The sequence below is a fragment of the Mauremys mutica genome, chromosome 10 (genome assembly GCF_020497125.1).
Source record: "Mauremys mutica isolate MM-2020 ecotype Southern chromosome 10, ASM2049712v1, whole genome shotgun sequence".
NCBI classification, from domain to species: Eukaryota; Metazoa; Chordata; order Testudines; family Geoemydidae; genus Mauremys; species Mauremys mutica.
Window position 1 is genome coordinate 1,966,466 of NC_059081.1, and position 20,237 is coordinate 1,986,702.

Consider the following 20,237-nt stretch of genomic DNA (forward strand, 5'->3'; position numbering starts at 1 on the left):
ATGGGTTTGCTTTGTGCTGGGGCTGGGGGGTAAAGTGCTCGCGATGTGCCCTCTCCCGCAGGCAGGGAGCCTGCTGCTTCTCCATCCGTGCAGTCTGGGCACAGCATCCGGAGCAGAGAGCGCCCCATGGCACAGCGCCCCCTGCTGGGGGGCTGGGACTGATGTAGGTGGGAGCTCCTGGCACAGCCAGCGCTCTGCCCCGCTCCCCACAGCGCCCCCTGCTGGGAGAGGTGGGGCTGGCTCCCCTCACAGCCAGCGCTCTGCCCCGCTCCCCACAGCGCCCCCTGCTGGGAGAGGTGGGGCTGGAATAGCCGGGGGCTCTCCTCACAGCCAGTGCCCCCGACCCGCTCCCCACAGCGCCCCCTGCTGGGAGAGGTGGGGCTGGAATAGCTGCTGGCTCCCCCCACAGCCAGTGCCCCTGACCCGCTCCCCACAGCGCCCCCTGCTGGGCATGAGGAGGAAGAGCTGGGGGTGGCACAGTGAGAGCCTTGCCTGGGAATTTCCTTCCTTTGGGTAACTTTTCCCAGCCTCCCCTGTGGGCCGCAGAGCTGAGCTTGCTGCTGCTGGTCCCTGCGCCTGCTGAGTGCAGTGGGAGCCGTGCTGGGGTCTGCCCTGCTCTGCTAGGAGCTGCCTGGGCCGCTGCCATTCCTGCCCTGCGACCTCGGCCACGGCCCTGTTGCCACTTGGGTGTGTTTAGCTAATGGCGCGGGGGCCTCTCCTCACTCGGGCTAGCTGCCCTGGAGCCGCTGGGCCTATGGACTGGAGGCCAGCGGCCCCATCCACACTCACATGGGCCTGTGAGAGCAGCGTGGCTCTGGTGATTGAACAGGGGGGTCCCTCCTGCCTTGGGGGAGGGGCTGAAGTGCTCCCCCAGGAGCCCTGTGGTACTTGGCCAGGACCACTCCTGTCCCCAGAGCCCCGGGATGGCGACTCACTTCGGAGGAGGTGGAGATGTGGCAAGTGCTGTTTAGTTACTGTGGCCACTCTGCAGCACTCGCCTCCTGGCCGAGCATGACGCTTGCTCCGCCTGGCACAGTGCCGAGCTGGGGCCGGGCACGCACTCGAGCGAAAGAAAAAACCATTCAGGAAAAACAACCTGGGAAAGTCATTTGCTTTTCAGCGGGATGGCAAATGTGGCCGTTCGGAGGTACTGGCCGCAGTGGGGAACAGAGCTGGTCACGATGCCAGGCAGCTGCTGGCAACGCCCAGCCTGTGCGTGGCCCACAGCCCCCCCTCACGTGAGCCCTCCTGAGTCCCCGGGGCACCTTTACCCAGGAAAGAGACCCTGTCTAGCAAACAAATGGGGCGGGGGGGGGGCGCTGCTGGTGCCAGAGAAGGGCTGGGAGAGAAAGTGGGCCCAGCAGAGATGGGTGCTGCCAGTGACTGCTGGCTCTGGGGTGCAGCACGGCACTGCCCTGGGGAACATCGCAGCAAGCGGAAAGGGCAGGGGGCTCGTCTCGCTGTGCAGGTACCAGCTGCTAGCTACTCTGATGCCCTTGGAGGTGTACGGGACGGGGCACTGGCCTTCCCAAGGCAGGTGCTGGTCATGTGTCCTGGGATGGGATGTCACCCCAGCACTGGCCGTGGACTCCATGGCCCATTCCCTGTTCCGTGGGCAGTGCCTGTGGAGGGTGCCCAGGACTGGGGGTGGCCTGGGCAGTGCTGAGAGGCCCTGGCTTGGAGTGGGCTCTGGAGTTATGCAGAAGGGCTCTGAGCTGCCTCACCCTGTTTGCCCCCCAGCCCCCATGCCAGTGCTGCCCTGGGGCTGCCGGTGGGCACAGCTTTGTGCCGTGCTGCAGAGTGCTCAGGAATCCCAGCCTCCTCCCTCTGCCTCAGGCAGAGCGGGGAGGGGACGGGGTGCCCTGCTAGAGGTTGGGGTCCCGTCTCTGCTCGCCCCTGCCTGGCTGAGACACGCCCCTTATCGCACAGGCGGCTGCCTGATTCAGAGCCTCAGTCGCTCCTGCAGGGGAAGCCGCAGCCCTTCCCATTAGATCGTATCAGCAGCATTTCATGAATGACTCTCAGCTCGCAGAGCCCCAGGCACGGCCTCTGGAATCCTCTGCTGAATGGGACTCCAGCCCACAGGCTGGAGCAGGTGTGTGTGTGCACAGCTGGGGAGGAGCAGGGCTCTGCCAAGTGCTGGAGCAGGCTTGTCCTGCCAGCTGCTCAGCCCCTGCGGGAGGAGCTCTGCTGGGCCCATGTGCCATTGCCCTGGCAGGGCCCAGATTGGCACCAAGCTGCCAGGCCAGTGGAGATGGGTGCCCAGACAGTTCTTCCACTCGGCAGTACCCGCTGGCCCTGGGCCAAGGCTGAGGTGGCTGCGTGCTGTGCCCCTGAACTAAGGAAGCTCCATGTTTTTCATGTGCACACGGCAAGCAGGGCGCCTCCACATCTCCTCCCACAGGGCCAGGCTGGCCTTGTGGTCAAGGTGCTGGCCAGGGATCCAGGAAACCCAGGTTCAGCGCCTGGCTCTGCCAGAGACTCCCAGTGTGGCCTGGGCCCGTAATCCTGCCTCCTCGCCCAGCTCAGTTCAGACTGCAAGGTCCTTGGGGCAGGGAGGATCTCAGGCCTGGCAGCGTGGGTCCTGATGCTGGATGGTGCTGCTGCAACATCAAGAATAGTGACACGGATCCAGGCCCCAGCAGGCCAGAGCCACCCAGGGTGCAGTGTGGGGCACTGGGAGACTGAAGCTAGCGGCTTATGCCTTGAGCCCAGTGTCCAGGCATTGGCCCTGGCCTCGCAGGAGCCCTCGCTGGCCTGGGCCCCGCCCAGGTGATCTGTCCCAGTCCCCTGTCGGCTGTGGGCGCAGCCCCTGGTGCTGGGCGCTGGAGAGGGAAAGGGGGGAGGGGCCACACAGGACAGGAGCCGGATTTGCCATCTCTGGTCTCTGTGTTCCTACAGTAATGGGGCAGGAACGTGGGGCCTATTTCTAGGCCACTAGATGAGGGGGACAGTATGAGGCACTGGGTGGGCTGAGGCTGCCCCCAGCTGCAGTTGGCCAGGGGCCCCTGCAGTGCAGTGAACCCTGCTCCACTGAGGGGCAGACTGCAAAGCCAGGAGCCCACTTAGCCGCTGGCAGGCTGGCCCGGGTGGGGTCCCGCTCAGGAATGTGTTGGGCAGATGGGGTGATGTGCTGGGGGAGCAGGCAGCGAGCTGCCCAATGGTGAGGACATATTCCAGTTAACCCCCCTGCACTCCCAGAAGAAGGATGAGACCCCCCCGGGGGGAACCAGAGTTGTGTTCTATATCAAACCTCCATCACATTTCCCAAGGCACTGGGATGGCAGCCTGCCAAGCTATGGGGCGGGGCTTGCTCTCCCCCCTTGCAGTCACTGCTGACCCCACTGCCCTAGCATGGCACTAGGGGGCGTGTGCTGCAGGGAGCAGGGTGGAGTCAGTAGGGGACGCTCTCCCCTGGCAGTCAGTGCTGGCCCCAGCATGGCACTAGGGGGTGCTGTCCTGCAGGGGGCGGGGTGGGTCATTAGGGGGCGCTCTCCCCTGGCAGTCAGTGCTGACCCCAGCATGGCACTAGGGGGTGCTGTCCTGCAGGGGGTGGGGTGGGTCAGTAGTGGGCGCTCTCCCCTGGCAGTCAGTGCTGGCCCCAGCATGGCACTAGGGGGCGTGTGCTGCAGGGAACAGAGTGGGGTCAGTAGGGGGCGCTCTCCCCTGGCATCAGTGCTGGTCCCAGCCTGGCACTAGGGGGCGTGTGCTGCAGGGGGTGGGTGGGATCAGTAGGGGGCGCTCTCCCCTGGCAGTCAGTGCTGGCCCCAGCATGGCACTAGGGGGTGCTGTCCTGCAGGGGGCGGGGTGGGGTCAGTAGGGGGCGCTCTCCCCTGGCAGTCAGTGCTGACCCCAGCATGGCACTAGGGGGTGCTGTCCTGCAGGGGGCGGGGTGGGGTCAGTAGGGGGCGCTCTCCCCTGGCAGTCAGTGCTGGTCCCAGCCTGGCACTAGGGGGCATGTGCTGCAGGGAGTGGGGTGGGGTCACTGAGGGGTGCTGTGCTGCAGGGTGTTGGGTGTGGTCAGTAGGGGGCGCTCTCCCCTGGCAGTCAGTGCTGGTCCCAGCCTGGCACGAGGGGGCGCTGTGCTGCAGGGGGTGGGTGGGGTCAGTAGGGGGCGCTCTCCCCTGGCAGTCAGTGCTGGCCCCAGCATGGCACTAGTTGGCGTGTGCTGCAGGGAGTGGGGTGGGTCAGTAGGGGGCGCTCTCCCCTGGCAGTCAGTGCTGGTCCCAGCCTGGCACTAGGGGGCGCTGTGCTGCAGGGGGTGGGTGGGGTCAGTAGGGGGCGCTCTCCCCTGGCAGTCAGTGCTGGCCCCAGCCTGGCACTAGGGGCTGCTGTGCTGCAGGTTGTCGGGTGGGGTCAGTAGGGGGCGCTCTCCTGGCAGGTAGTGGCAAAGTAACATGCGGGGGGTGTTTCAGATGAGATGGAGCCGAGTGCCTGGGATCAGTGAAGTTCCCAGGTGGGTATTGCTGCCCCTGCTAATTAACCCGAGCACAGTTGGCAGCAGCAGCAGCGTCGTCGGGCTGGGCACCAGGTGCTGGCACGGCACAGAGAAGGACTGACGCTGCCTCTTGTCCCGTTCAGAGTCTGCCCCAGCTGTGCGGTGCAGGGGACGGCCAGGCATTCACAAGCACCCTGCAGCGTCTCTACATGGCCGTGGCCAGGCAGGAGGCGAGGGCAGCGCAGAAGCGGCACCACTCAGGTGAGCAACCTTCAGCCGATGGAAATGTGTCCAGTGCAGCTTGTACCGGGGGCCCCTTCCCACAAAGGGTGTGGGGGGCTCCGGGCATCGCCCCATCCCAATGGTCCTGGAGCTCCTGGCCTGGCAGGCAGGGAGGGTCTGGTCCCTGTAGCTAGGGGTGTCGGTATTGTTTTGCTCCCCAGAGTCAGTGGGGGCTGACATCCCTCTCCCCTAGCTGTTGGCCTCTCTGCTCCCTCACACGCATCTGACTCCTGCCTTCTCTCTTTGGGGCAGGGGATGCCGAGACCCCAGAGCTCACCTCGTCTCCGCAGCTGGACTCATTGGTCACGCTGGGCTCTCAGCAGGAAAAGGTTGAGCCACCCTCTGACTTGCCCCAGAGCCTGGGAGCCGCAGCGGTAAGTGCAGCTCCCAACCCAGCAGCCTCCTGGAAGGCTGGTGTGAGATGTGACTGGGGACTGGCTGGGCCTGGAGGGATGCGGAGCAGCCTCCGCCCTGCAGAGGTTCCACCAAGCGCCTGCAGTGACTGGGTTCTGCTCCGGAGCCCTCTGGTCCCGCCTCGATCTCTGACACAAGCCAACCTGCAGTGCGGACTCGCTGGCTCATAGGACTGAGTATGGGAGGCAGGGCCTGTCCCCTCTGGCTGGCTTGGGGGGTGGAGAATGGGACACAGGGCCTTTCCCCTCTAGGGGGCGCTGGCTCTGATCCAGCCCAAGGGTAGGGGACTGGCTGGCTCAGGGGGTGGGCAATGAGCCACGGGGCCTGTCCCCTCTAGGGGTGCCACTCCCATCTGGCCCCCGAGCGGGAACTGGCTTGTACCTGGAGCCTTTCTGGCCCTATTTGATCAAAGCTAATTCCCATCCAGTGGCTGTTTGTTACCTGGTGGGTCTCAGCCAAGTTCCTAATGGGACGTGTCTAGTCTAACCCCCCCCTCCCCCCCCACCCCCGATTGCACTGTGAACTGCCCCGGTGTGCAGCTCCCCAGGGCGCAGGGCGAGGTGACCCTGGCCTGGCTGCGGGCTGGTGCAGAGCCTCCAGCTCCAGTGCTGTGCCAGCCAGCCCACTCCTGCAGCTCCGGGGGTCGTCTTCCCCTTGCTCTGGCCAGGACGTGCTGCAGTGGGACCCCGCTGGAACTGCCCACAGAGGTGTTATAGAGACGCGGAGGAGTGGGGAGCAGACTGACCCACTGACGGGGGGAGTGGGAGCAGACTGAGCCACTGACAGGGGAGGGGAGGGGGGAGTGGGGAGCAGTCTGACCCACTGACAGGGGAGGGGGAGACTGACCCATGGCTCACGGGAGGGGAGGGGGGAGCGGGGAGCAGTCTGACCCACTGACAGGGGAGGGGAGCAGACTGACCCATGGCTCACAGGAGGGGAGGGGGAGCAGACTGACCCATGGCTCACGGGAGGGGAGGGGGAGCAGACTGACCCATGGCTCATGGGAGGGGGCCTGCTGGGCTCTGTTCTCCCTACTAGAGCTCTGCCTTGGACTATTTTTTAATCCTGCTCCCGCCCTGCAATACCCACTCCCACTTGCCCTGCTCCCACATTGTTTCTTGCATTTTTATCCCGCTCCCACCCATGAAAGCCTGAGATCCCACAAGAGAGACAGATTCCCCCGTGCTACTCAGAAAAACCACCACGGGGGGTTAATACATTCTAAACAGAATTCAGACAATATTTACTACTAAAAGAATTAAACAAATCTTGCTTAAACCACATAAAAATACTTTTTATAATAGACATCAAGTCTCTTTCTATCCCTCGCTTAAATGTAAGTATTAAAACCTTTATTTTAAAAAAGGAAAAACTTGCTTTACATTGCTGAAATTCTATTTCTGACAAACTGCTGTTTTGTGTCTATCACACGGAACGTCAACACAAATTGCCCCACAGTTTTGCCTTAAAAGGTGCAGGTTTTTTTAATGATTATAAAAAGTAAGTTGTTTTAAAAAAAAACTGGAAATTTTTAACCCACTTAAGCGCTGTTTTTAGAACTTTGAAACATCCCAGTCAAGTTATTTCTGTGTCAGGATTATTACTGCTTTTTGAAAAACATTGAACAGAAAAACTACTTGCAGCACTGACAGGCAGCTGATACCACAGCGACGGTCTGCCATATGTGATGTCCCAGAACAACAAACAACAAACCCTGTGAGTGATTCTCTGACCTGACCGGATCCGGAGCCAGGGAGATAAACAGGTGTAGGAAAGAGAAGTTTAAACAAAATAATTAGCAATGCCCTGAACAGGCCACTCTTGGTAAACTGATGAGAGATTTAGTGACTTCCCGCAAATTCCCGCAGTCTGGTTTTTTGCCCGCCCCATCCTGCCTGCAACAAAGCACCTGTCACCCACTCCCACCATCATGGCCGCAGGTGCTGCAGGAGCCCAGTCCCAGTGCAGGGCTCTGCTCCCTACTCCCCTGCTGTGAGAATGGGGTTGGCTGCTCCCTCTTCCTCCTCCTCTACCCAAAAACGCCTCTGGCCCCTGCAGGGTGGGCAAGAACTCTGCCTGCCTCCTACAGCACCTCTGATTGGCTCCTGGTCCCCAGGAGGCGGAGCAGCAGGGCAGGCAGCCACTCAGAAAGGTTTTCCCTTGGGCAAGGCTGGAAGCTGCTGGGGCTGGCTGAGCTCCAGCAGGGACAGAGTGCTGTGCTGGCGAGAGCTGGCGGCATGAGGCTGGGGGTGCATCCCAGCAGGGCCCGCCCGGGCCCCAGGGAGGAGGCATCTGTCACTCACAACTTTCCTGTGTGTCGTTTGCACACGGCTGCGAGCCAGCTGGGGGGAGGGGGAGTGCTGGGGCTGGGAGCCCAGGGTGGGTGGGAGCACTGGGACTGGGAGCCCCTCACTGTCTCTGGGGTGGTGACTGGGCTGGGCAGCGTTTTTTCATTAAACCCGCACTTTTAATTGGAAACAAAAGGGTACGTGCCAGGAGCTGTGGGCTGGGAAGTGCTTTGGGACGCAGGGGCTAGATGTGTAGTGCAGTGCTCCTGTTTTGTGCATGTGTGCACGCACGTGGACATACGGGTGCCCAGAGAAGTGGCTTCACACACGCACACAGACACACACGCACGCACACCCAGACAGACATGCACTGGGCTGCTGGAACACTTTGTACAGTGGGGGGCTATTGACCCAAACTGCCAATGCTGAATATGATGGAAACCACTTCAAGCCAGGGGGTGCGGCAGCCCCCCAGTGCCCCTAGTTCCAGCACTATGGACACGCACACCAATGCGCACATAGCCTCACACACAGACCCGGCCCGCGGGAGCGTCCCTGTTGCTTTGACAGAGGTTCCTTTGGTTCCAGACTCCCTCCTCTCCGGCCCAGAGAGCCCGGCTGCCCGTGTCCAAGGCCAAGAGCAAGAAGGCAAAGGGGCTGTTTGGCTGACGCACCGCTGTCCGTCCCCCTTGCCGTGGGGAGGGGTCTGGCCCCAGGCATTCATTGCTCACCGCGGCAGCTCCAGGACACCAGCACAGAACCTTGAATCCCTGACGCAGCATCTAGAAGGGCCAATCAGGGCTCCCGCTCCAGACAGTGAGTGGGGCCCTCTCCCCCCATGGCAGATCCTGCTGAAGGAGGTTCGTTCGGCCCCTTCTCACTTCACCTGTGGGCACTAGATGCTGGGAAGTCTCTGGTGCTTCCCATGGCCAGGCCTCTCCACTGGCAGAGCCAGTGTGGCACGCGTCTCCTCTCCCCACACTGGCCTGGCTTTCCTGCCCAGCCCTTACCCTGCCCCCCGGCTGTGGGACTGCCCCTCTCTGTGCTCCGCAGGCCTGAGAACGTGGATGAGGGGGGCAGGTTCCTGTTTTTTCGACGGGTGGCTCCACACTTGCTTTTTTGCAATAAAGGCCCCTCTCTGCCCGAGGATGCTGTGTCTGGCTGGGGGTGGGGCCTGCTTTGGCTCCTCCCATTTGGTCTTGCCAGGTACCCAGCCCCTTGTGGGGGCACACGGAAGCCCTGGTCCTTCTCTCCAGCCTGTCCCCTTCACAGCCTCTGCCCCTGCAGCTGGTCCCCTACCCTCCCGGAAGGTTCTGCCCAGCCAGGAGCCACATAAGCTGCCAACCAGGAGGCTGAGGGCAACACCTGAAATGGAGCCAATTGCAGCCTCCCTCATCTTCCAGCTGGAGGCATGGCCTGTGGAGACTACAGCTCCCAGCATGCCCTGCTCCAGCGTAATCGCCACAGGGGGCCGCTGGCACCCGGCAGGTTGCAGTTCTGCACTGAAGGGAAGGCGGCCATGGGCTGGGCTGGGCTGTGGGGTGCCAGTTCCTGAGATAACAGGCTTTGGGCTTCATGCCCAGTGGTGCCAGCCAGGCTGAGTGCAGAACTGGGCAGAGAGTCTGGGTGCCAACCAGCCCCGTCCTGAGGCAGGGAAATCTTGGATTTCTTCTTTGCTGGGAGTGGCCGGAGCCCCATCAAAGCCTTGAGCCAGTCAGCAGCGGGGAGCCAGCCCTGCCCGATGGGCGCCCAGCCTAGGAGGGGTGATTCAAAGCAGCTTCCGAAGGGTTAACTGATGTTGAAGGTAGGGCCTGAGGGCGGCTTGCCTCCATGCCATGCTGCCCCCTCTGCAAGGTGCTTAGAGCCTCCCCTCAGCACTAGCTCGTGTGTGCTCCGCCTCACCCCCACCACAGCAGTGCCCTGCTGGCTATCCGGCCACCCACCCGTCACTTGTCTCCTTCTGGCAGCGTTTCACCGGCTCCCTTCTCCATCCTCAGCTCCTTTCCTGGCTTCACAGGCCAGGGCCTGCACTAGGATCCTGCTCCCCCTCCCAATGCCCACAAGCCGTGCTGTGGGCCCTGGGGATGCCCTGTGGAGATCAGGCTGGGGCCAGCAGTTCCTTGGCAGGGCAGCCGGGCAGGGCACTGCCATTATTTCCCCGGGGCCCAGGGGGTGGGCGTGGGGGATAGTCTCTGGCAGAGCTGAGTCCCAGGTGGGGGCGGGGCTGCTCTGGGCTGGGCTGGCTGTCGTGGGGGGAAGGGACTGAATGGCCCTTCGCTGGGCCCGGAGCACGTGCAGGGAGTATTTCCTCTCCAAGCATGGACATTGCAGGGCGGGAAGGGGAAGCTGCAGGAAGCCCCCCACCACAGCACACTAGCACCCGCCTTCTGCTTGCACCGCCAATGCTGACAATGCTTGGAGCAGCAGGCCGCCCCCAGGGACATGGCAGGGTTAGGGGGCATGGTGGGGCATGATGGTGTGGGAGCATCTGGCAGGGTGCGGGCTGTATGGGGAGGGGTAGCCTGGTGGAATGGGAGATGTGATGAGGGGTTGCACAGTAGGTGGGGGGTGCGTGGCAAAGGGGGCACAGAGCAAGGGGGCAGGGCTGGCAGAAGGACCCTGGGGTGCGTCCCTCATGTTGTCCTGGGCTGATAGTGATTCCCCAATAACTGCCCTGGGTCAGTAACGGAGGAGACTGTGCACTAGGGGGCACAGCACTAGGGGGCGCTGCTGCACAGCAGCATTGAATCTGCGGGCAGGAGGCACTACCCCGCCCCTCCCCTTCGCCTGGGCCAACCCTTCATGTCTGCGATGGGGGGCCCAGCCTCCGTTGCATGCATGGGTGGCAAGTTTGTAGAAATTTTGGTGGTGCCCAGAACCCGCCCCCCCAAACTCTGCCCCCACCTGCCTAAGGCTCTGGGCGGGGTTTCGGGGGGAGGTCTGGGGTGCAGGTCCTGGGCTGGGGATTGGGGTGCAGGCTGGGGGTGGGGGTGTAGGAAGGGGTGAGGGGTGCAGGCTCTGGGAGGGAGTTTGGGTGCTGGGTGCAGACTTCGGGCTGGGGCAGGGCGTGGGTGTGCAGGAGGGGGTGAGGGGTGCAGGCTTTGGGCTGGGGATGGGGGCATAGGAAGGGGGAGATGGTGCACGCTCTGGGAGGGAGTTTGGGGATAGGAGGCAGTGCAGGGTGAGGGCTGTGGGGCTGAGGATGAGGGGTTCATGCTGTGGGGGGGCTCAGGGCTAGGGCAGAGGGGTGGGGTGAGGGCTGTGGGGCTGAGGATCAGGGTGCGGGGGGATGAGGGCTGGGGCTGGGGCAGAGGATCAGGGTGCGGGGGGATGAGGGCTCTGGCTGGGGCAGAGGATCAGGGTGCGGGGGGATGAGGGCTCTGGCTGGGGCAGAGGATCAGGGTGCGGGGGGATGAGGGCTCTGGCTGGGGCAGAGGATCAGGGTGCGGGGGGATGAGGGCTCTGGCTGGGGCAGAGGATCAGGGAGCGGGGGGATGAGGGCTCTGGCTGGGGCAGAGGATCAGGGTGCGGGGGGATGAGGGCTCTGGCTGGGGCAGAGGATCAGGGTGCGGGGGGATGAGGGCTCTGGCTGGGGCTGAGGATCAGGGTGCGGGGGGATGAGGGCTCTGGCTGGGGCTGAGGATCAGGGTGCGGGGGGATGAGGGCTCTGGCTGGGGCAGAGGATCAGGGTGCGGGGGGATGAGGGCTCTGGCTGGGGCTGAGGATTAGGGTGCGGGGGGATGAGGGCTCTGGCTGGGGCAGAGGATCAGGGTGCGGGGGGATGAGGGCTCTGGCTGGGGCTGAGGATTAGGGTGCGGGGGGATGAGGGCTCTGGCTGGGGCAGAGGATCAGGGTGCGGGGGGATGAGGGCTCTGGCTGGGGCAGAGGATCAGGGTGCGGGGGGATGAGGGCTCTGGCTGGGGCTGAGGGGTTTGGGGCGTTGGGGAGGCTCAGGACGAGGGCGGAAGGGCAGGGTAAGGGCAGCCTGCTTGCCATTAGTGAATGGCAGGCGCTAGGACCCTGCGGCAGCAGACAGCAGCTCTGCCGGGAGCCGATCTCCGGGGGCACAGAGCAGGCAGGGGAGAGGCGCATGCTGCTTTTTGTCAGGCAGGGATGCGGCGCGGCCGGGGGGGGGGGTGGGGGGGGGGACACGCAGGGGGAGGGGTGGCAGTCGGGGGCTGGGACCTGCTCCAGGCAGGGACGCGGCGGGGCGGGAGGGGGGAGGCCTGCGGGGGCTGGGGCCCGATCCAGGCAGGGCCGGGGGAGAGACCCAGCTCCAAATATTGCTGGAGCAGGGCACCCAGCCCTGACTATTCCTGGAGCCCGGGCACCGCACATGTATATAACCTGCCGCCCATGGGTGCATGCATCCCGGGCACAGCCTCTGGGGACAGCTTCCCTTAGGAGCCTGAACCAGCAGGGCTCCCTGCCTGGGGGGTGAGCACCACGGCCCCAGCCAGGCACCAAAGCCAGGACTCCTGCCCTTCCTTGCCATGGGGCCGGGCTGGAGGGCAGGATCGGGGCCCCAGCTGCTCAGCCAGACCTGCTGGACCCAGGGGCTCTGCGCTCCCCACAGACTGGCTGCTGCAGCCTGTCCTGCTCCTCGCCTAGCCAGCAGGTCATCTCCTCCCCACCCCCATCCTGTGCCTAGGCCAGCTGGAGGTGTGTGGGTCCGGGGTGCGGGGGGGCGTCTATTCCTGTTCCCTAGCCCAGGGGAAGCGTTCAGCTTTCAGGGCACTTAGGCTGCTGTGGGAGGTCTGTGGGGAGGGAGGCCATGTTCCTCTCTGGGGGGCCAGGAAAGTGCAGCTCCTGGAGCTGGGCGGGTGGCTGGCTGCTTCCCTTCCCCACATCGTTCCCTGGGGGCTGGGGCTGCCACAGGATCCTTGGGAAGCTGAGCACTTAGGGGTCAGCGTACAGCACCCACTGCCCCTGTGTTCTGGAAGGTGGAGCAGGAGCAGGGCTTGCTGGGACCAGAGGGTGTCCTCAGTCCAGAGTCTTTATGGCTCTGCCGGTGCCCCTCTCTTCTGCCCCACAGCCCCTGCTAGCCCAGCCCTGGGCTTCCCCTCCCCCATAGCCTCTAACTCTTGCTTCCCTGTCACGGAAGTGCCTGTTTCAGCTGCCGTGGGATGGGGGCAGCAGGTGAGTGGTGGTTTGGCCTTCTTTAAAAGCCTGAGCCAGCGCCCCCACATCCCCATTCTGTGCAGTCACCAACTGACTCAGGCCACTCGCTGTGCAATGGCTTCTCCTGAATGAGGAAGAGGCTTTTGGCCTGGGGTGGGGGGGGAGAGTACAGCCCTTTCTCCTCCCACTTTGGGGCAGAGGGGAGTTAAAAATTGGGAGAAGGGTAGCTGAATCCCTCAGTCCCAACTCCCATCCTCCAGCCAGGATCAGCCAGCTTCTTAGCTTAGTGCTTCTGCAGGAAAGGTCAGCTGTGACATCGTTAACGCTGCTGCTGTTTGAAGTGTCATCATTAGGCTCCAGTGTAAACCTGATCAGTGGGGACAGGGGGAGTTCATGTGTCCCTCCGCACCTGTCTCCTATTCGGAAGGTTTTCCTGTGACCGCAAAGATGGGATGTTCAGTGCAAATCCGTGCCGGGGGCCCTGCAGGCCTCCCTGGAGCACAGCAGAGTGACCCCATTGATAGCTGGGGTGCGGGCCAGTTCCCATTGCAGGATGCTGCTGCGGCCGTGCCAGGCGTCTCCCCGGGCCCTTGCCACGTGGTGCCTGGATTTCCAATGACAGGGCTGCTTATTCCCATGTGGGACGGTGGGACGTGGATCCAGGCCTGGGGGCAGGAGGGGGCTGGCCACCGGCCACTCCCTGGGATGTGTTCACAGGGCAGCCAGTGCCAGGCAGGAGTTTGGCCAGGGCTGGGATCTCATGTATGTCAGCCCTGCCTGGGGGGGGGACTCTTCTGATTGGCCACTCTCCCCACTTCCCCGCCCTCTGGGGAAGGGCAGCCAATCAGAGTTGCTGCTCTTTGCCCCGTCCCTTCCCCAGGAGCCAGGGGAAATTTGCAGTAGGGGAGGGGGCTCTAAAGAGCAGCTCAGGGCGGCTCCTGGTCCCTCTCCTGTGAGCAATGGGTGGCTCTGCTCCCCCCATCGCTTGTCCTGGCGACCGGGGGGAGGAGGGTGCAGAGCCCTGGAGCTCTGGGCTGGAGGAGAGGCCCATGTGCAGCTCTGCTGTCTGGCAGCCACGAGAGCCTTCGCAGCGGCCAGGGGCAGCTCGCTCTGCGTTCGGGGGTGTCGGCAGCGCTGGGCTGCGCAGCCCGTGCTGGGGGTGGGCTTCAAACAGCAAAAGGCCCCCAAAACACACCAGAGACTTGAGCTTTGCCCCCAGCTCTGCCGGTGCCCCGCACTCCCGACCCGCAGCCCCCTGCTAGCCCAGCCCTGCCGGTGCCCCTCACTCCTGACCTGCAGCCCCCTGCTAGCCCAGCCCTGCCGGTGCCCCGCACTCCCGACCCGCAGCCCCCTGCTAGCCCAGCCCTGCCGGTGCCCCTCACTCCCGACCAGCAGCCCCCTGCTAGCCCAGCCCTGCCGGTGCCCCGCACTCCCGACCCGCAGCCCCCTGCTAGCCCAGCCCTGCCGGTGCCCCTCACTCCCGACCTGCAGCCCCCTGCTAGCCCAGCCCTGCCGGTGCCCCGCACTCCCGACCCGCAGCTCCCTGCTTTCCCAGCTCTGGGCTCCCCCCGGCTCTGACAATGACCCTCACTCCGGACCTGCAGCCCCCAGCCTAGCCCAGACTCAGCTGCGCTCTGCAGTCTGCAGCACGATTCAGCGCTGTGTCTCAGCAGGAATCTCCTGCAGGGAAGAGGGGAGCAGGAGATGAGGGGCTTCCCCCCCGACATCCAGAGTGAGCGCTGCTCCCCGGAGAAATCCCAGCCCCAGGGGGCCTGGCCCCAGCGGGGACCCTGCTGGCTTGGGTCAGTGGCAGGCTTCCGGGGGTAGGGAGTCATGGCCCATAGCCATGGGGCAGCCTGTGCGGCTGGGATCTCTCCCCAGGACCCGGCTCGGTTCAGGCTCCCAGTGCAGTTAAAGGCTCAGCCTCCATCATTTGAGTCCACAAATATTAGTTTCCGCAGGGTTTAATGAAGCCGTTATGCAGGGCATGGCCCCGCGCCCCAGCCCGTGGCCGTAACAACTGCTCTGTAGCCTCGATTAAAGGGACCTTTCAGTCGCTTTCAAGTATTTTTAGAAAAGGGGTTGGGGGAGGGGGGGAACCCCAGGCCAGCCGGGAGAGGAAAATCCCGAGCTGGCCTGGTACAAAACTAAGGAAATAGCACCACCTAGACTGCAGCTCCCTCCCTGGCTCAGCCGGCGCGTCGCTGGGCCCTCTCTGCTCTGTGCCCCACTCCTGCTCCCGCTCTGCAAGGTCTGGGGCCAGGGGGCTCCGGCAGCCCCCGGCAGGCCTGGTCCAACCCTGGGGGGTTTCCTGCTCTGCTCAGTGCCAGGTGCCCAAGTACTACTGGGGAGGGTCATGCTATAAATAACATGATGATCTCAAAGCACCTTCCCTGGGGTCAGCACCCCCTTGTACAGAGGGGAAACTGAGGCACAGAAAGAGGCACTCACCAAATCAGCACTGGGAATAACCACCACTGGTTAGGGGAACGGCCCAGGCTCTTTGGGGGACATTCCCCCACCCCCCAGAACTTTGCTGCCTCCTGCCCTGTGGGTGACAGCAGGGTCTGCCTGTCCCCCAAGTGCCATCTATGCCCCTGCACTTTGAAGTGGGGGGGCTCGTTTTGTGCAGCGCTTTGCGTGCTTCTGCCCTTCTCGCACAGAGCGCAGGGACGAATCCAGAGCAGGGGGGGTATCCCTAGCCCCCAGCCCCATGGACAAGGGATTCCCCAGGCCTCCTGCGCCCCTCCCCCCCACGTTGGACTGTGGCGTGGTTTGGTTGGTTCAGGTAGTAGAGATAAGCCCCCATGTGTCCAGCACAGGGGGGTGAGCACGTCACCTCCCCAGGGAGAGCAGGTGTCCTGGTTTTATAGGGACAGTCACAAGTGTTGGGTCTTTTTCTTATATAGGCTCCTATTACCCCCCGATTTTTCACATTTGCTGTCTGGTTCCCCTCCCCCAGCCACTCTTTCCGCCCCCCCCATGGGGGCTGGGGGCGTGAGTGGGCAGGCAAAGCAGAGACCCTGCGATGCTGATGGGAGCGGGGAGAGTCCCTGGTGCCCAGCTCACTGCCCCCCCACAGGGCACTGGCCTGGAGCCAGTGACAGCCCAAGGGGTTCGCGGCTGCCCTGCCCCTTTGCCAGGCCCAGGCCTCCAGCCCGGTCTCCGGGGCCGAGTCGGGTCCAGCTCCTAACGCCCCCCCCCATGGGGCTTTCACTCAATGATGCCCCCTCCCGAGGCTGCCCTCTGCTGCCCCCTGCTGGCCCATGGGAGGGGGGCCCAGTGAGGCACAGGGCAGGGGCAGGGGCAGGGGGGCTGCTGCTCTTCATTAGGCCTGGGTTATTAACAAGTGTGATGGATTCGCTTTCCCTCTCCGGCGCATGCTCGAGTGCTGGGGCGGAGAGCAGAGCAGGGCCTGCCGTGCCCCAGAGCTCAGGGCCAGGGCCCCGGCGGGAGGTGACACACATGGGGGCCTTTCCCGTATGCTCGGGGGTTCCCTGCCCTTTGAGCCGTCCCCTGGCATCCCTGCTGGCTTCATTAGTGATTGTGAGGTGAGGTTTGTTCCTCTGCACCTGCCCCCTGCCCAGCCTTGCTGTTAGGGGTATTAACAGTAGGGCTTATGGGGGCCCCACTGGGCTGGGCTCTACACAGGTCCCGACCGAGATCAGGGCCCCATCGGGCTGGGTGCTGAATCATGGAATACCAGGGTTGGAAGGGACCTCAGGAGGTATCTGGTCCAACCCCCTGCTCAAAGCAGGACCAACCCCCAGACCATTTTGCCCCAGATCCCTAAATGGCCCCCTCAAGGATTGAACTTGCAGCCCTGGGTTTAGCAGGCTAAGGCTCAAACCACTGAGCCATCCCTCCCTGCCAAACAGACCCCAACCGAGATCAAGGTCCCATTGTGCTGGACGCTGCCCAGACCCCAACCGAGATCAGGGCCCCGTCGTGCCGGGCGCTGCCCAGACCATGACCGAGCTCAGGGCCCCGTCGTGCCGGGCGCTGCCCAGACCCCGATCGAGATCAGGGCCCTTGGTCCCCCACGTGGTCTCCTCAGTCCCAGCCCAGTGCCTAGCTGCAAGCTGGGCCCCTCAACCCTCCCTCCCAGCTCTGACGGTGTGGGGCGCTCCATGAGATACTGATGGGCTGGGGGGGGGTTGAGGGGCCCAGCAAGGCGGGGGACTGTACTCACTTGCTGGTTGTTTGTTAGTGATCCAGACGGTTTGGGGAGCCCGTGGGTGGGGGTGAGCTGCAGCACTCACCTGGACTAAAGGCTGATGCTTCGTGGCATCGGATGCCCATGGGTCAGGCAGAGGCCTCCAGGGCCCCCAGGGCAACCCCAGTGGTAGTTGTGGGATGGAAACAGATCTGTGACCAAGTGACACAGAGTCATGAGTGGAGGGGGACGTACGTGGGTGTTGTGGTGCTGCAGGGTGCAGGGGAACGTATGTGGGTGTCATGGCACCGTGAGGGGGGTGTCAGTGGGCTTTGTGGTGCCTGTGGGTGGTGGGGCGTATGTAGACATTGAGTGTGAGCGGGGTTGGGGGACGTATGTGGGCGTCGTGGTCCCGTGAGCGGGGTTGGGGGACATACGTGGGCGTCGTGGCGCCGCGAGCGGGGTTGGGGGATGTACCTGGATGTCGTGGCACCACGAGCAGGGTTGGGGGCATACCTGGGTGTAGTGGTGCCATGAGCAGGGTTGGGGGGGTGGGCATCGTGGTACCGCAAGTGGGGTTGGGAGGCATACCCGGGTGTCGTGGCGCTGTGAGCAGGGTTGGGGGGCGTATGTGGGTGTTGTGGCACCGCGGGTGGGGTTGGGGGGCATCGTGGTGCCGTGAACGGGGTTGGGCATATGTGGGTGTCGTGGTGCCGTGAGCTGGGTTGGGGGGCATACCTGGGCATCGTGGCGCTGCTAGCGGGGTTGGGGGCATACCTGGGCATCGTGGCGCTGCTAGCGGGGTTGGGGGCATACCCGGGCATTGTGGCGCTGCGAGCGGGGTTGGTGATGTACCTGGGTGTTGTGGCGCCGTGAGCGGTGTTGGGGGAGTACTTGGGCATCGTGGCACGGTGTGTGGGGTTGGGCGATGTACCTGGGCGTCGTGGCGCTGTGAGCGGGGTTGGACGATGTACCTGGGCATCGTGGCGCTTTGAGCGGGGTTGGGGGCATACATGGGCGTCGTGGCGCCGCGAGCGGGGTTGGTGACATACCTGGGCGCCGTGGCGCTGTGAGCGGGGTTGGACGATGTACCTGGGCGTCGTGGCGCTTTGAGCGGGGTTGGGGGCGTACATGGGCGTCGTGGCACCGTGAGCGGGGTTGGGGGCATATGTGAGCGTTGTGGCACCCTGAAGGAGGTTGGTGGACATACCTGGGTGTCGTGGTGCTGCGAGTGGGGTTGGTGACGTACATTGGCGTTGTGGCGCCGTGAGTGGGGTTGAGGGGCGTACGTGGGCATTATGGCACCACGAGCAGGGTTGGTGGACGTACCTGGGCATCATGGTGCCATGAGAGGGGTTGGGGGGCGTACCTGGGCATTGTGGCGATGTGAGTGGGGTTGGTGGACATACCTGGGTGTTGTGGCAATGCGAGTGGGGTTGGGGGGTGTTGGTGGGCGTCATGGCACCACGAGTGGGGTTGGGGGTGTACCTGGGCATCGTGGCGCCATGAGAGGGGTTGGGGGGCGTACCTGGGCATCGTGGCGATGTGAGTGGGGTTGGTGGACATACCTGGGTGTTGTGGCAATGCGAGTGGGGTTGGGGGGTGTTGGTGGGCGTCATGGCACCACGAGTGGGGTTGGGGGTGTACCTGGGCATCGTGGCGCCACGAGCAGGGTTGGTGGACGTAGCTGGGTGTTGTGGCGCTGCGAGTGGGGTTGGTGGACGATCCTGGGCATTGTGGCGCCATGAGAGGGGTTGGGGGGCATACCTGGGTGTCGTGGCACCGTGAGCGGGGTTGGGGGCATACCTGGGCGTTGTGGTGCCGCGAGCGGGGTTGGTGGACATACCTGGGCATCGTGGCGATGTGAGTGGGGTTGGTGGACATACCTGGGTGTTGTGGCGCCGCGAGTGGGGTTGGTGGACATACCTGGGCGTTGTGGCAATGCGAGCGGGGTTGGGGGGTGTTGGTGGGCGTCGTGGCGCCACGAGTGGGGTTGGGGGGTGTACCCGGGCGTCCTGGGAGTGGGTTATCCACCAGCTGGAGAAGGTGTCTCTGGGCTGGAGGGGAGAGATCACGGCCGATGCTGCAGGCTGGACCAGCCGAGGGCTGATCTAGACCAGTGACCTGTCCCTGCCCAGTCCCCAGCCCAGCCCAGCCCAGCACTCCCCGCATTGCCCTGCCGCGAAGCCCCGGAGAGGCGGGTGGAGTGGGATGAGGCCCCTGTCATGCCCCTTAATGGCCTGGAAAATGCCTCCCAAGCAGCCCCGAGCCCTCCCCTCTGTCTGTCTGTGCCAAGCTCCCAGGAGCCCATCCCTGAGGGGTCCCTGCCAGGGAGATGCAGGGGGCTAACTGGGGACTTGGGGGGTGTCACCTGGCGCTTTCCCGTGTGGCACTATGGGGGGCTTGGCTGGCAGGGCTCATGGACGCCATGGCGTGTTGGTTAATAAGCGGCTGCTGATTCTTGGTGCACAGCTGGCGGCCCTGGTCCTGCTTCCCCGAGGGGACGGGCACCAGGGAGTGGGAAGGAGCAGCCTTGGGAGCCGGCAGTACCAGCACCTCTGGAAATCCGGCCCCAGGCCTCTCAAGCTGGGCATCCCAACTCAGCAGGTGCTTCTGGCTGCGCCCGTGGGCTTGAGGTCCCCAGAATGAGCCCCCCGGCTGCTCCCCTGCAGCATGGTGCCCCCAGGGCCAGCGTGGCACCCCTCTGGGCATGGCAGGCCACTCCTCTGCCCTCTGCGACCCGCCCCGCCTAGCCAGCCCACCCCTGGAAGGGCTGTGGCACTGGGCGGAGGCCGCCCAAAGGAGCTGGCCCAGCTGGGGAGATGAAGCTGGTTGAGGGGAGAGGGGCCGGGTGCCCTCCCAGGGCAGAGCCAGGGGGCCGGCCCCTGGCCTGGGGAGTGAAATCAGGGTGTTGTGTTTACTTTCCCTATTGGCAGCTGGAAGGGGAAGCCCATCCCAGCCCCGCATTGTTGTCTCAGTGAGTTAATCAGATCCCATAATCCTGTGGTGGAAATATTGGGCCTCCCTCCAAAAAATAGAGACCGAGAATATTGTGGTTAAATTTCAACCAGCTGCCTCCCTGCTCTGTTTGATCCCCCCCCCCCGCCGCGGGGGCACCTGGTATCCGCCCTGAATCAGGGCGAGCAGGACTGGAGGTGGCATCTTCGCTGCTCTGCCCAGGGACCCCGAGCGACTGAGCAAATCGAGCCCGGGAGTGGGGCACCTGCTCGGGCTGCAGGGTTCCTGGGCGGGGGGCACCCGCTGTGACGGGCTCAGGGCCCCTCCACGTGTGTTTTGTTGACACCTGTCGAAGTCGCCCGGGTGGGCTGGGAGCTGGGGCCCCCAGAGCAGGGCTGGCTCCCGGCGGGAGGGAGCCCTGTGGCTTCGCTCTCGCTGGCGGGGTGGGGGCAGCTGCCTACCGGGGCTCGCCCTCAGGGGCGGGTGGAGCGGGGAGCCTCCCCGGCCGGTGGGGTGGGCTCCGGCCAGCGGCGCTCCTGGCAGGGGGAGGAGGCTGCCGGCGGCCCATGGCAGGTTCCGC

At 64.2% G+C, this 20,237-nt stretch overlaps 1 protein-coding gene across 6 annotated transcripts in view; it reads left to right on the plus strand.

Annotated features, from left to right (window-relative positions):
* The window catches only part of NHEJ1 (non-homologous end joining factor 1), a 146,320-nt gene extending 137,751 nt beyond the window's left edge, over nt 1-8,569 (plus strand). For 4 of the 6 annotated variants that reach the window (XM_045032642.1, XM_045032643.1, XM_045032640.1 and 1 more), the window contains 3 exons: nt 4,582-4,699; nt 4,973-5,094; nt 8,011-8,569. In XM_045032642.1, the coding sequence (XP_044888577.1) occupies nt 4,582-4,699; nt 4,973-5,094; nt 8,011-8,091 (321 nt within the window). In that variant the 3' untranslated portion in view covers nt 8,092-8,569. Of the gene's footprint in view, nt 1-4,581; nt 4,700-4,972; nt 5,095-6,777; nt 6,851-8,010 lie in introns of all 6 variants that reach the window. The other 2 variants (XR_006582677.1, XR_006582676.1) reach the window with 1 other exon arrangement.
* The last annotated feature ends 11,668 nt before the right edge of the window (nt 8,570-20,237 follow it).